The 13,945-nt window shown below is 42.5% G+C and overlaps 1 protein-coding gene across 2 annotated transcripts; it reads right to left on the minus strand.

Annotated features, from left to right (window-relative positions):
• Positions 1 to 2,007: 2,007 nt before the first annotated feature.
• LOC115173751 (terminal nucleotidyltransferase 5A) lies at positions 2,008 to 12,297 on the minus strand. 2 transcript variants are annotated; one of them, XM_029732115.1, is made up of 2 exons: positions 11,778 to 12,297; positions 2,008 to 3,871 (listed from the first exon to the last, which is right to left on the minus strand). In XM_029732115.1, exons 1-2 carry the CDS (start codon positions 11,931 to 11,933, stop codon positions 2,846 to 2,848), a joined length of 1,182 nt encoding a protein of 393 aa, XP_029587975.1. In that variant the 5' UTR covers positions 11,934 to 12,297; the 3' UTR covers positions 2,008 to 2,845. The 2 variants fall into 2 exon arrangements, with proteins under 2 accessions (XP_029587975.1, XP_029587976.1); XM_029732116.1 differs by lacking the exon at positions 11,778 to 12,297 and adding an exon at positions 10,831 to 11,759.
• Between the last annotated feature and the right edge of the window lie 1,648 nt (positions 12,298 to 13,945).

Consider the following 13,945-nt stretch of genomic DNA (forward strand, 5'->3'; position numbering starts at 1 on the left):
CCACAGAAGACAGGAGGAGATGAGCAGAAGCTGTTCCTGCTGAGGTAGAGATGTTCAAGACTACTGGGGACTCTGGCTATGTCCCAAATGACACCCCAAAAGTGCCAAAAGCACTATATAGTGCACCCTTTTTATCACAGCCCTATAATAGATGATAATAAAATACCAATACTAATGCACACACACACACACACACACACACACACACACACACACACACACACACACACACACACACACACACACACACACACACACACACACACACACACACAGTTCTGTGGGTGAGTCATGAGGTCTGGTGTACCAAGCACAGAAAGAAATCGTTAGTTAGTTAGTTAAAAAAGCAGTGAGATGAAGACAACCCATGCCTCAGTGCTGGAGTTTGTGTGTGTTTTTTCCAGGAGAAAGCTCCAAGGGTGTTCCTACTTGTCTCCTTATTCTCTTTCTCCTGGCTTCTCTGTAGCTGTATGGGATAAACGAACCAACAGCTCTGACAGCTCTATTCCAGAGAGGGATATTTTCCTCGTCACATTTTCATCTCGCTTCTTTAATCACGATGACAGACTCTTCTCCTCTCAAATGAACTTTTATAAAGAACTAATTTGTCACTTTCTGTGTTTTTCTCAGTTAACTGTTATAACTGTTAACTGACTTGCCTAGATAAATAAAGGTAAATAAAAAAAAACCGGCCAAATTCCCTGTGTTCTGTTTCTATCAGGTGTGTCTGTCTACACTCCACTGCCTGACGTTGCAAATCACCAGGGCTCAGACATGCAGAACAAACCAGGGTCAAAGTTCAGAGAAAGAATCGGGATGAAGCTTTACAGACTCCGCGATAGAAATGTAAGTTAATTTCCGAATGAGCAGACATTTGCAGTGGTTAACGTGAATGCAGTCTCCGATATATCAGAGCATTGTCTTTAAATTGAAATCATGCTGTAAAACTGAACTTCCGTGATGTGGATGGAAAAGAGCCCTAGCCTGGTCCCAGATCTGTTTATGCTGTATAGCCAACTCCTGTATGGCCAATGGCAAGACAGAACAAACAGATGTAGGACCAGGGAGACATGGTAAGAGTATTCAGTGACGAGCGTGGGGTAATGCATAACAATCCTGTAAGATAAACTAGCCTAGTCCCCAAAAGGCATGCAATGCAATACAATAATAGCTCAAACTTCTCAATCTGACAGCCTGGCCCTCAGCTGCCTGCTCAGCCAAAATACACAGAATACAACTCATCCAAGACAGGCAACAGCCATCTCTTTTCACCCCTTTCCAATGATACAGGAATTCCCTCATTAGATATTATGGACGACATGCAGGCGTAACTATATGGCTAATGTATGGATGGCTACGAGGACAGAGGGGATTCAGTTTCCCATGGTAACGTTGAGGGGGTGGGAACAGAACAAGGAAGTGTTTGTGTGTCTTAGGGCCTTGGTGTCAGACTGATGAGATCATAGAAATGGAAAGAATAGATATATTTCTTTTGAAGGGACGCCCACAGTGCATGATACAGTAGGAGAGAGAGGAGACTTAAGCACATTTAAAGCCACAGCTAATTTGTGTTTCAACAAACAGCAGCCCTAAAATTCTTTAAAGCTGAGGGATGGGGTATGTCAGTGGGTATACCATTAATTGAAATGACAATTAAACAGCTATACATTTTGCAGATTGCACCTTTAATGCCTCTGCTAAGTCATACAGATACAGACCCTTCCACCTGCCTGCCCTGCATGTCTGTGTCTGTGGGTATACCATTAATTGAAATGACAATTAAACAGCTATACATTTTGCAGATTGCACCTTTAATGCCTCTGCTAAGTCATACAGATACAGACCCTTCCACCTGCTTGCCCTGCATGTCTGTGTCTGTCTTCTCATTCGAAAGGGACAATCTGTAACCTATTAGATACTTATGTTTTATACATCCATCACATATACAACATATGTCTGAAACCATTATGAATGTGTCGATAGAGGAAGAAAGAGATAATACCAATGTTTCCATTTTGTACCTTTTTTTATTATTTGAAAAGAAAATACCCTGACCCTGGATCGAGACATTTACAGTAACCTGGGTGAAAAAGATCCAAAAACAGTTATTTCATTTACAGAGTAAACTACTTTAAGATGTTGGTTGGTATTTCAGGCACTTAGAATCACAAAAGTCTGTTTTGTTTTCTTCACACTACACAAAAATTTTATTATTTGGTCCTTACATCTTCAAATGAAAAGATCAGTTGAAACCACAGTCAGAACAGAATACATATTTCTGGTTTCTTATATTTCCTTTTATGGATCCAAATACACTTAAAGTCCCTCATCACGACTGGGAAGCTGAACAGTTATTCCATCACATTTCAACCGTTTTCCATACATCAAAATAGACCACCAGTCTTCACCGTACCTATAACAAAAGAAGCCAACGCTTCAGGAAAAAAAACTAACAAAACATCAACCTCTCAAATCAGATTTACAGCAGTATTCATTGATATAACTTAGTGGGAATGGTTGCAGTTGAAGATTTGGCAAAAAGATACAATTCAATACAAATGTTTCCTTTTTTTTGGTCCTCATTGGACTTTGTCCTCAAGTCTCCCGCAAGAACCCATTTTGCTACAGGTGGACTGAGCAAAGCACTCTATCAAACTGCTCAGCTCACGTTACCATAAGACAGAGGGTGTGTCTCAAATGGCACCCTATTCCCTATATAGCTTCCTGGTCATGTAAAGTACTGCACTATATAGGGAATAGGGTACCATTTGAGACTAAAACAGAGAAACTAGAAGCTTAAAAAACACAACATACAACATAGTCCTCTTACACTGATCCACATCACTCAGCTGCAAGGAAGCCATGTTCTGTGGTAAGAATTACTATAAGAGTTACTCATGGGCGACTGGACCCGCGCTATGTAGTAGTTACTGAAGTTGACGTCCCTGACGTAAGGTGCCGGCTGGTAGTAACAGGTGATGTTAGCCAGGGCCGGGATGGCGTTCTGCTCTGCCATGGCCCGTAGCGCCAGCGCTGAGATCAGTGCCAGCGTCTGGCGGCGCTCATGTCCCATCAGGCACACGGTGCTCTCGTCCACCACATGCTGCAGCGTCACCAGGCAGTCATAGCGCTTGTCCTCCATGCCGTTGAAGTGGTTCTGGAGATACGCTTCCAGCTTACGCTGCTGCTCGCCAATATCCGGGAAGTCGATGAAGAAACGAGAGCACATGTAGCGTTGCAGCAGCTTCATATGAGCCTCTGAGTCCGGTTTAAACCCCCGCACTAGCAGGTGGCAGTACTTCAGCAGTCCTCCTCCCCGGATCTCCTCAGGGCTGTGCGTGGCTATGGTCCTGGTGCGGAGGTGTCCCAGGGCCTCCTGGAAGTCCCCGTACATGCTCTCTCCGACCACGGTGGGGTGGAAACTCTCAGACATGGACGTCTCTGAGCAGCGGTCGAACAGCAGCAGTGAGTCCAGGCCGATCTGGAACGAGTCCACGCTGAACTCAAACTGCCTCCGCAGAGAGTCCACAAACTTCAGCTCCACGTTCTTCCCTGTGTTGTTGGAGAGGGAGATCAGGCTCCAGCGGTCTGTGTCGTTGCACACCTTCACCAGCTTCTGGACGTAAGCCTCTTTGAGGGTCATGGGCGAGACACGGCTGAGCCCCGGAGGTAGGAAGTCCACCAGACTGTCCAGGACCACATCTTTGACCACACGAAAGGTCTTGTCATCAGTCAGGTTTAGGCCAAAGATGAGGTCCAGGTCCTTGTAGCCCAGGCCGGTGTCCTGGTGGAGCACATAGCTGGCTGCTGAACCGTTCAGCTTCACATCCCGGACCACCACACCACGCTCCTGCAGACGCGCCCGAACCACCTGCAAAGAAGAGAGAGAGAAACATGGGTGAGTGATCTGAGAGGTATTATTAGGACACTTTATTGTCAATTTTCTTTTCCGATCAAATACGTATTTTTTTGTTGTTGCTTTCAAGTGATCTGATAGAGCAGGGGTGTCAAACTCATTCCATGGTTTTTGTTTTTGTTCCTTTTAATTTTAAGACCTAGACAACCAAGTGAGGGGAGTTCCTACCTAATCAGTGACCTTAACTGATCAATCAAGTACAAGGGTGGAGTGAAAACCTGCAGAAACATGGCCCTCCATGGAATGAGTTTGACACCTGAGCGATATCTATGAGTGATCTGCGGCCGAGATATGTTAGGGATCTAAGAGAGAGATATCCATCCAAGCTAGGGTGATTCATTCAAAGAACTATGCACTGAAAATGCATGCCACTGCAAGTTGAAACGTAGCTTTCATGGTCACTGCCACTTTATTTTAAATGGTAATATTTACATTTCAATCAAGGAATGGTTCACCTTGCTTTTAGCATATGCTCATAACAGTAAAGATAAAATACTAGCATCCAATAATTTGTTGTGTGGATGAGAATAGAGAGCAACTCAGGAGGGCGTATAGAGGAACCAAACAGTAAATGGGTCGTTCCACAAAAATAGTTCCTTTTGCATCCCTTTGATATTTTAAGTAGATATTGTGCACCAATATTGCATTTTAAAAGCCTGTTATATTAAATGAAGTTCCCTTAATAGAGACCACATTGAGAAGTCAATAAATCAGATTTTTTATATGAATAAAGGCTTCCTAAAGTGCCAAAATTCAGCATTTTGACATGTCCTTCCGTCAACCCTGTGTCACTTCTAGGAAGATTTCAACCCACTAAACCCCCACCCCCCCAAAAAAACTATAGTTATTTTGTTGCTTGAAAAAGTCATTTCTGAAGATGATTATTTATTTCATGTGATTAGTGATTCATTTAGGTCTGTCCCTCATGTTAAGGTCAACTCTGTTACGTGAACTGAAATCTCTTTTTAATAATCTCTTTTTAATAACTGTTTATTTTAAAATACTTTTTTCGAAACAAACATTGAACATCTAATAGTCAAATCATAGTGTAAAAGCAGGTGAGCTGATTCTACTCTTTTGTCCCATTTCCCAGTGTTTTGTGGTGGAAAACTGAGCACGTTGAGCGTAACACGTCAACCCTGTTACCTATAGATAGACGGGCTAGAAATGTTTTAGCATTTGAGGCATTTAAGGCTGATTTAAGATGAAATTGTCAACCCTGTCACTTTGCTATAGTATTTTTTTTATTTTACCGCTTGAGATGGGAAAACGTGTTTTTTATTAAGTTGAACATGTGCTCTTTATGACAGAATGCTACAATTAGGTGAAATCAAGTTACACTTCTAAAAAGGCACTGAATTAGTGGAACGACCCAAATAATGACAAGCAACAACGTGGAATCATTACTATCAAAAGATTGTGAGAACAGTTTCTGTTTTTGCAATGCACAGCCTTTTAATTTGTTCATATACTCCTATTGCCATTATTAAAAGACAAATGTCTGTCTTTTTCTCACGCAGAGAGATGTGACACTGAAGAAATGAACAGCCTCTGATTGTAATGCATGGAGAATCCGAGATTTTTCTGTGGAACACAGCAAGCCAGTACATGTCTTTTGTCTCTAACTTCTGGAGGAACCCCAGCTGACCTGCAGGTTATCTAAAAGAAACATTACACATCTGTGAGACGTAGACAAATGGGGTTGGGTTGTGAACTTATAAACTCTGGTATGATTGCGCCATACTGAAAACATATTTTCCCTATGTCGTAATATAAACAGCATACTGTACTTGGTAAAGAAAAGGTTCATGAGCTTATTGGGTCACAGAACAGAACCATCTGGGGTGGATCCTAGAGTTAAGGGAAGCTAAAGGCAAGGCAGCTGAGACTGACTGTTACATCACGCCAAAGAGGAAAACAAGAAACTGGGACAATATTTAACAGGCATGACCAGGGTTACCAAGTACACACACTTGGTATCTTTATCCAGACACTGATCCAAGTATTCAACCAGGTATCTGGTCTCTAGTCTGTATACGTACACAACCACATACAATCTATTTCCCTTTCCAGGTCGGATCAAGTTCACCAGTTAAGCATAAGATAGACATAACAACATAAGCTACCTCCTCTCTTTACTGTCAAAATACCTATTTTATGCAGTTGTTGTCCACAACTTTGCTACAGTGCCACCATTTCATTACAAAGTGGATATCTGTATCAGTCACCACCCACAATGAAATATGGTTTTAACCAGCTCAAGATAGGAATGCTGTCAGTACTATTCTGCCTGATTCACACTGATTGAATCAACGTTGTGTCACCTCCTGACCATAGAAAGCTTTTATTTTCTATGCTAGAGTAGTTCAGGGCATGACTGGGGGGGTTAATCTAGTTTATATTTTCTATGTGGGGTTCTAGTTTAGTTTTTCTATGTTTGGGTGATTTGTATGATTCCCAAATAGAGGCAGCTGGTAATCGTTGTCTCTAATTGGGGATCATACTTAAGTAGCATGTTTTCCACCTGTGGGTTATGGGACATTGTGTTTATGTGTAGTTGCATTGTCGTCACGGTTCGTTTATTCTGTATTTTTTCTAAGTTTCACTTTCTAATAAATGATGTGGAACGCTACTCACGCTGCGCCTTGGTCCGATCATTCCAACGAACGTGACACGTTGTTTCAACGTAATTTCAATGAAATTCCGCTGAACTAACATGGAATAGACGTTGAATTGACGTCTGTGCCAAGTGGGGAGCCTATACGTTTGTTTCGGGAATACACAAGCACACACACACGCAAACAAAGTCGTGCCTGAGGAATTAGGTTATGTTGGCTTCACCACTATGCCAGGTGAAGGAGTGTCCTGCCGAGTCACTGACTTAACATAGCTAGATCCCCATTCATGAATTTAGGTTACGGCCTCCTCCCTACCAACCTAAAAACAAAGACAGACCAAAAAACAGACAAATTGAGACATGCATAATATGTGTTTCCCTCTCTGCCAAAACTCTTGCAAAATCCTTCCTGGCCTTTAATTGTAGCCTCCTTTACCCAGACCCAGAAACACACTGTCACTGTGTGATTGAAGAATATGAACATGGTCCATAGCTACTGACAGGATTCCAAGGGAAGGGGTAGTGGTACTCACAATGAAAAATGACACCACCATGAAAAGGTATATTGATGAAAAGGTTCAAAATGTAAACTAAAGGTTAAGAAATAATGAATGTTGAGTTTCAAAGCCAATCCTTTTTAGGGGCGGAAATAACAGAGAATTGAGTAAGCAATAAAAGCAGTTTATGGAACCCTGCTGTGCTCATCTGTGCTGTGTTCCAGTGAGCAAAGCAATCTGTTTCTATTGGTAACCCGACCTCTGGACAGATGGTCACTAATAAAAACATCCAGAATATTAAAGTCTTCTTCCTTCTTTCTGTGGAAACAAACACCAGAATATATATGAATCATTTCCCAGAGTCCTCGTGGAATAATCAATGATTCATAGAAACTGGAATAAATGCTTCAATGAACACATATGCATATGTATGTATATTGGAATTAGGTTTGACTAAGCTAAAAGCAGTATTGATGATACCAAACATAGGGTTGTTTATCAGGCATCAACCCATGATGATACCTTTAAGATAGGTATACATACTGCTAGCCTGAAACAAACAATGAGGAAATAATTGTCCTTAATATGGGCTGTGTGATATGTTACTGAGTCCAATGACAAGTAGGTCTAGCTGAATGGAATAGGTCAACCCGAATGCCTCCAGGTGTAATGCATTACATGGTTATAATGTCTTGTAAGACTTACATTAAGCACGTATGAGCCCCTGATAATGTCTTATAACACAAGAGGGTCTCCCAAAATAAGAAGTAACGCCCTTTCTTCTACCTCTCCAAAAGCAAGCCTTTCCATTCCATTCCATTCCCGCGTTACGCAACAAGCACCGGGTGAAGTTCAGCTAAGGGGGGACACTTCCTCTCGAAGTCGACCAGGAGAAGCAGGAGACTTATAAAAAAGCCACAAGCTGACCAGACGGTGTTGTGTTGACAATGTCTTGGCGACACGTTATGTACAGTCTCTTTGCATTCCTACCCCAGTCTGGCGGGTTTCCTCTAGTAGTCCATTTACCTCAGTCTGGGTGTCTCCTAAATAGCATCCTATTCCCTGCGTAGTGCACTACATAGGGAATAGGTTGCCATTTGGAACTCAACTTCAGTCTGATGGCAGCCTGAATGTGTTTTATTATTTTAGTGGGAAAACAGAGTCAAAAACAGCCGTCAGCCAGCTAAACCCCATGGTCCCCTAGACACCAGTTAGAGCACTGCCTGGCCTGGACAGAGAGTCACAGAAAGAACCAGCCAAGCCAAGTAAATGGCATCAGTAAATGAATGAGATGTTCAGTAGTCTATGACCCTGGCATCCTGTCCAGTCAGCCCAGAAGGCAAGCAGAGACAGCCCAGTTATACTATACTCAGTGTACTGTCAGTAGGCTAGCAGGAACAGATTATGGGGTTTTCCTCAGAGGTGAATTAGTAGCCTTGCTGTGGGTGGTCACGGCACCTGAACCAGCATTCATTTATAAAACTAGACTGGTATACAGTATTTATTCATAAAACTAGACTGGTGATGCAGTATTTATTCATAAAAGTAGACTGGTGATGCAGGATTTATTATCATTAAACTAGACTGTTGATGCAGTATTTATTATCATTAAACTAGACTGGTGATGCAGTATTTATTATCATTAAACTAGACTGGTATACAGTATTTATTCATAAAACTAGACTGGTGATGCAGTATTTATTATCATTAAACTAGACTGGTATACAGTATTTATTCATAAAACTAGACTGGTGATGCAGTATTTATTCATAAAAGTAGACTGGTGATGCAGGATTTATTATCATTAAACTAGACTGGTGATGCAGGATTTATTATCATTAAACTAGACTGGTGATGCAGTATTTATTATCATTAAACTAGACTGGTATACAGTATTTATTCATAAAACTAGACTGGTGATGCAGTATTTATTATCATTAAACTAGACTGGTATACAGTATTTATTCATAAAACTAGACTGGTGATGCAGTATTTATTATCATTAAACTAGACTGGAATACAGTATTTATTCATAAAACTAGACTGGTGATGCAGTATTTTTTACCATGAAACTAGACTGATACAGTATTTATTTCCATGAAACTAGACTGATGATACAGTATTTATTTCCATGAAACTAGACTGGTGATAAAGCATTTATTGGGGATGCAGGTAGCCTAGTGGTTAGAGCGTTGCAAACTGAATGTTTGCTGGATCGAATCCCCGAGCTGACAAGGTAAAAATCTGTTGTTCTGCCCCTGAACAAGGCAGTTGACCCACTGTTCCTAGGCTGTCATTGTAAATAAGAATGTGTTATTAACTGTCTTGCCTAGTTAAATAAAAAATATATTCTACCTCATAGAGAGAATGTTGAGTTCAGCTGGCATTTCCCAGCAATGGCCTCCTTGAAAGCCAGCAACAGGAATGCACACGCCTATATGTAGAAGACTAACAGAGCTATACACTGTAGTGTAAGCCCAACATATGTTCCTTTCCTGTTACTCTGTCTGTGGGGACGTGTGGTGTCATCATGTCGTTGAGTCTCACCAACAATAGACCGACAGAGGAGTTGGCTTTCAATCTGGCAGGGCCCACAACAGAACCAGGTGACTGGGCTAGTATTGTGGTGTGTGAGTGTGTGAGTGTGTGAGTATGTGAGTATGTGAGTGTTTAGGGTCTACTCATATCATGTCAACCTTGTCAAGAGTCCTGACCCTCTAAGGCCCCTGTTTTACTGGAGTGACTGACTAACTAATCCAGTTTCCCCATCCTGCCCCAGAAATGGAAGCCATCGCCGCCACCCAGGAAAGTAGAGCTCACTTCCAGTAAGCTCACAATGGTGAAATAAGAGCGGGGATGAAGAAACAACAAACAAAAACGAAACCAGATCTTCCTCAGGCTTTGCCCTACTGTGCACTCAGTCAGTCTCTATTGTATTCTACTCTATTCTAGAATCTCCACCCTGAATTAGATTCAAGCAAACCTGGAAAAAGTGTGTTCCCTTTGCTTGGGTGGCCAAGCCAAGTAAAACAGGTTAGCCCCCTAGCTCTACCTCTACCACCTTACTGTTAACATGAAGTAATATCTGATCTGACACACTAAAACACATTGAATGTCTGGATATGTAATCTCAGCTGTATAACACCACTGGGTAGGCCTACTGGCTAGTGTGTGGGTGTCACAGGAGGCTGCGGAGGGTAGGACAGCTCATAATAATGTCCGGAAACGGAGCAAATGGAAACCATGTGTTTGATGTATTTGATACCATTCCACCTACTTAATTCTGCACCAACCATTACCACAAATCCGTCCTCCCCAATTAAGGTGCCACCAACCTCCTGTGGGGTGTGTGTGTGTGTGTGTGTGTGTGTGTGTGTGTGTGTGTGTGTGTGTGTGTGTGTGTGTGTGTGTGTGTGTGTGTGTGTGTGTGTGTATAGGCCTATTGTATAGTTCCTCAGATCTGTCAACCCAATGTTGGCTTATCTACCCACAGTCCACTGCACTAAATCACCAACAGTGACACTTTTCTTTTACACCTCCCACGGCTCAGACACACACGGATACACACTGACACACACAATAATACGGAGCCGCACAATAAACAGACGTTATCTAGATGACAGCTTTTCAATAAACACCCCCTATTGACAGCCCTGTGGAACACCTCGAAGAACACATATTTCTGGCTGTATGAAGACATTTTTATTTAGGTCCTGGGTTGGATCAGTTGGTTTTCCAGGTAGGGGGGAGAGAGAGAGAGAGAGAGAGGAAGGGAAAACGTTACATGCACATATGCTTACTGCCAATGGTATGGAGCTGCATGGCCAGCCAGAGCCCACTGTAGACTTTTCCAGCCAGGGGATTTTCTCTGATGAACAACATGGATAGAGCATACATCCTTCACATAGGTCTGCTCTATTAATACAGATCACAAGCATTCGTTTCATTAATGAAAGAGACTGGAGAGGAAACTTTTACATTCTCAAAGTCTCTATACTCCGCCAATTGTAATTCAATGTACCTCACTGTCTCTCCATGTGTAAAAGTTGTATGGTTTCCTTGACCAATGACATTCCTGGTCGCAGAAGCATTGGAATGAGAAAGTGGAACATGGCAGTTAAAGTATTAGATCATCTGCTCCTTGAGATCTCCTCCTGTCTGTTAAAGTGAATGTGAATAACATGACTTGTCACTCATGAGGATTCATAAGTCATGATTCACTGCAATGGGTGGATATTCAAATGTAGGCTACCAAGGCACCCCAGTATATTTCCAATACCTAGAGTAGGCTATTGCAAAAATTCAGTGTATGAGCATGCCAACATGACTGGCAAATAATCATATTCACAGACGTTATCTGACCTGATATTGAAGAATATTGGAGCTTTTTTATCCTCAACCACAGTGCTGAGAAATGAGACTGGTCTAGATTATGATATTACACAAAGATGACATGGTTAGCCTTGGAATGCTGCCAAAATACACTGCTTTCCTTACACCTTTCTTAGCCTGCCTATCAAATTCGACTTTAATGTACTGTGTGTGCGTGTGTAGCCTACCTGAGTAAAAGTGCAAGCGTTCGTGCGTTTAAAAAAATATATTTCATGCACATTATGATGAGACTGAATTAGATAAATATTGAACTATTTAAAAGAATGTAAAATAACAGCTATATGAGATGAGTTTGGCTAGACAAAATATCGTTTCATGCGCTCCAGAACTCCCCAGACCAAAGCCGTTATCTCACCTGGACTATCTGCCGAGGCTGTACAGAGAGCGTCGGGAAGTTTCCGCGTCCGTGAATAGGGACGCTCTCTCCGAGAATAGAGTCCAACCTCTGCACCTGCTCCCAAGACAACACACAGAACCGCCGACTCTGCTCCGACTCATCCCCGGAGGACATGACGATGGGATTTGGAAAAGTAGTCAATTCTTTGGTAGTTTAGTTGATGTAGGCTATTATGGACAGTACCAAAGCAATTCCCAAAATAAGTGTTTCTTTTGAAGTTGGAATGAAACTTGAAATCGACAAGATATCAAACAAAATCGCTGCAGTTGCGCTTCTCAGATTCACTTAGAACAGAAGTTTCTGAACAATATAGGCTGAAGATCCGAGAGAGTTCTGCACATGCAAATCATAGACCCGTAAACTGAACGGTGTGGCATCTCCAAAATTCTCCTGCGCTGTGACACACTTCTAGCTGTAATCCAGCTAAAGGCATATTGACGGGTTTTAAGAAAATGGGATTAACATAAGCGTCCTGATTGGCTGTTCGGCAGGTTTATGAAGACCTACCTCAACATACAGAAGAGTACAAGCGGCCATGCGCACACACCCACTTCCCTTGCGTCAGCAGAGACCAGTCTGTTGCTGTCATTGGATACTTCAGTCACATTTAGTATACGCATTAGAGGGCTATTTACACTGTCTATTGGCTAAACACATCTTCTGTTCTGTAGAGTGAGTAGACAAGTAATAGACTAATAATAACAACAACAACCATTTATTTAACACTCTACTCTAGAATGATAGAGTTAGGGCTCTATTCAGTCACTAGCGCTGAATATCCGCTCTATAGCGCGATTGACAATTAAAGGCAATGCTCCAGCAGTTGTGGAGACTGCATTCCGGTTAACACTGCATTCCGGTTAACACTTGGTTCAAACGGAAGTTAGACTACCTTAAAATTTCTATCGCAATCATTAACTCTTTAGTGATGCAGATTGACTAGAGCCTTTACTCTGGTTATTGTGAATTATAAGCCTGCAATTTTTTCCTCACTTAAGTAGGGGAAAACATTTGCTTCTGTTACAGTATAATTTAAACCAGTCTGTATCTCCATCATGTCTTTATTGACAACCGGTCATTCACACTTTTCAAAATTGGCCTGACCAGCCAGCATCCTCACACTCTATAATGCAGTGGTTCTCAAACTCTTTGGGTCCGGGGACCCATTTTGATTGCAAACTAATCAGGGACACCCTCATCAGAACTCCAGTTTGATAAAATAAAGGCATTTTACTATGACTTCGGCAGTGCATGGCCAGATGAACCAAGTCCCGGGCCCTGGAAAGGAACATTCTAAAGGCCCGCCTCTTGGCATCGGAAAGAACATTTTGCAATTTTCAAGCAAATGTCTTGCAATTCTACACATTTTGTCATGGGGCAGAATGTTTTTTTGTTGTTACATCGTTGTTACATTTTTTGTTGAAACAAGGAGAGGAGCCGACTTCGGCGGAAGTCGTGACAGGTATTGAGTTGAAAAATGTATAATTGGTGGAGTTCTATGGATACCAATACTCCAGTAAGCCTCCAGGCCCAGGTTTCTCAGGGTTAAGAAGATAAATTAATAGATGAATAATATTACATTGTATTGCACCTTATTAAAAAAAAGAATTTAATCTGTTGTTGTTAGTAGTATTCCACAGCCCGTGGAACACCTGCTGTCCGTGGAACACCTGCTGTCCGTGGAACACCTGCTGTCCGTGGAACACCTGCTGTCCGTGAGGCACCTGCTGTCCGTGAGGCACCTGCTGTCCGTGGAACACCTGCTGTCCGTGGAACACCTGCTGTCCGTGGAACACCTGCTGTCCGTGGAACACCTGCTGTCCGTGGAACACCTGCTGTCCGTGGAACACCTGCTGTCCGTGGAACACCTGCTGTCCGTGGAACACCTGCTGTCCGTGGAACACCTGCTGTCCGTGGAACACCTGCTGTCCGTGGAACACCTGCTGTCTGTGGAACACCTGCTGTCCTTGAGGCACCTGCTGCCCGCAGACTCTCTACTGTCCACTGACTCCCTCCTGTCTACGGACTCCCTCCTGTCTACGGACTCCCTCCTGTCTACGGACTCCCTCCTGTCTACGGACTCCCTCCTGTCTACGGACTCCCTCCTGTCTACGGACTCCCTACTG

This window comes from Salmo trutta, chromosome 34, assembly GCF_901001165.1.
Source record: "Salmo trutta chromosome 34, fSalTru1.1, whole genome shotgun sequence".
NCBI classification, from domain to species: domain Eukaryota; kingdom Metazoa; phylum Chordata; class Actinopteri; order Salmoniformes; family Salmonidae; genus Salmo; species Salmo trutta.

What these genes read in the sequence shown, in the direction of transcription:
- LOC115173751 (XM_029732115.1), bottom strand. Translation starts at nt 11,933, where the DNA reads ATGTCCTCCGGGGATGAGTCGGAGCAGAGTCGGCGGTTCTGTGTGTTG. An exon ending in AGCCTCGGCAGATAGTCCAG is followed by an intron (nt 3,872 to 11,777) that starts GTGAGATAACGG and finishes TCTTCTTTGCAG; the next exon opens with GTGGTTCGGGCGCGTCTGCA.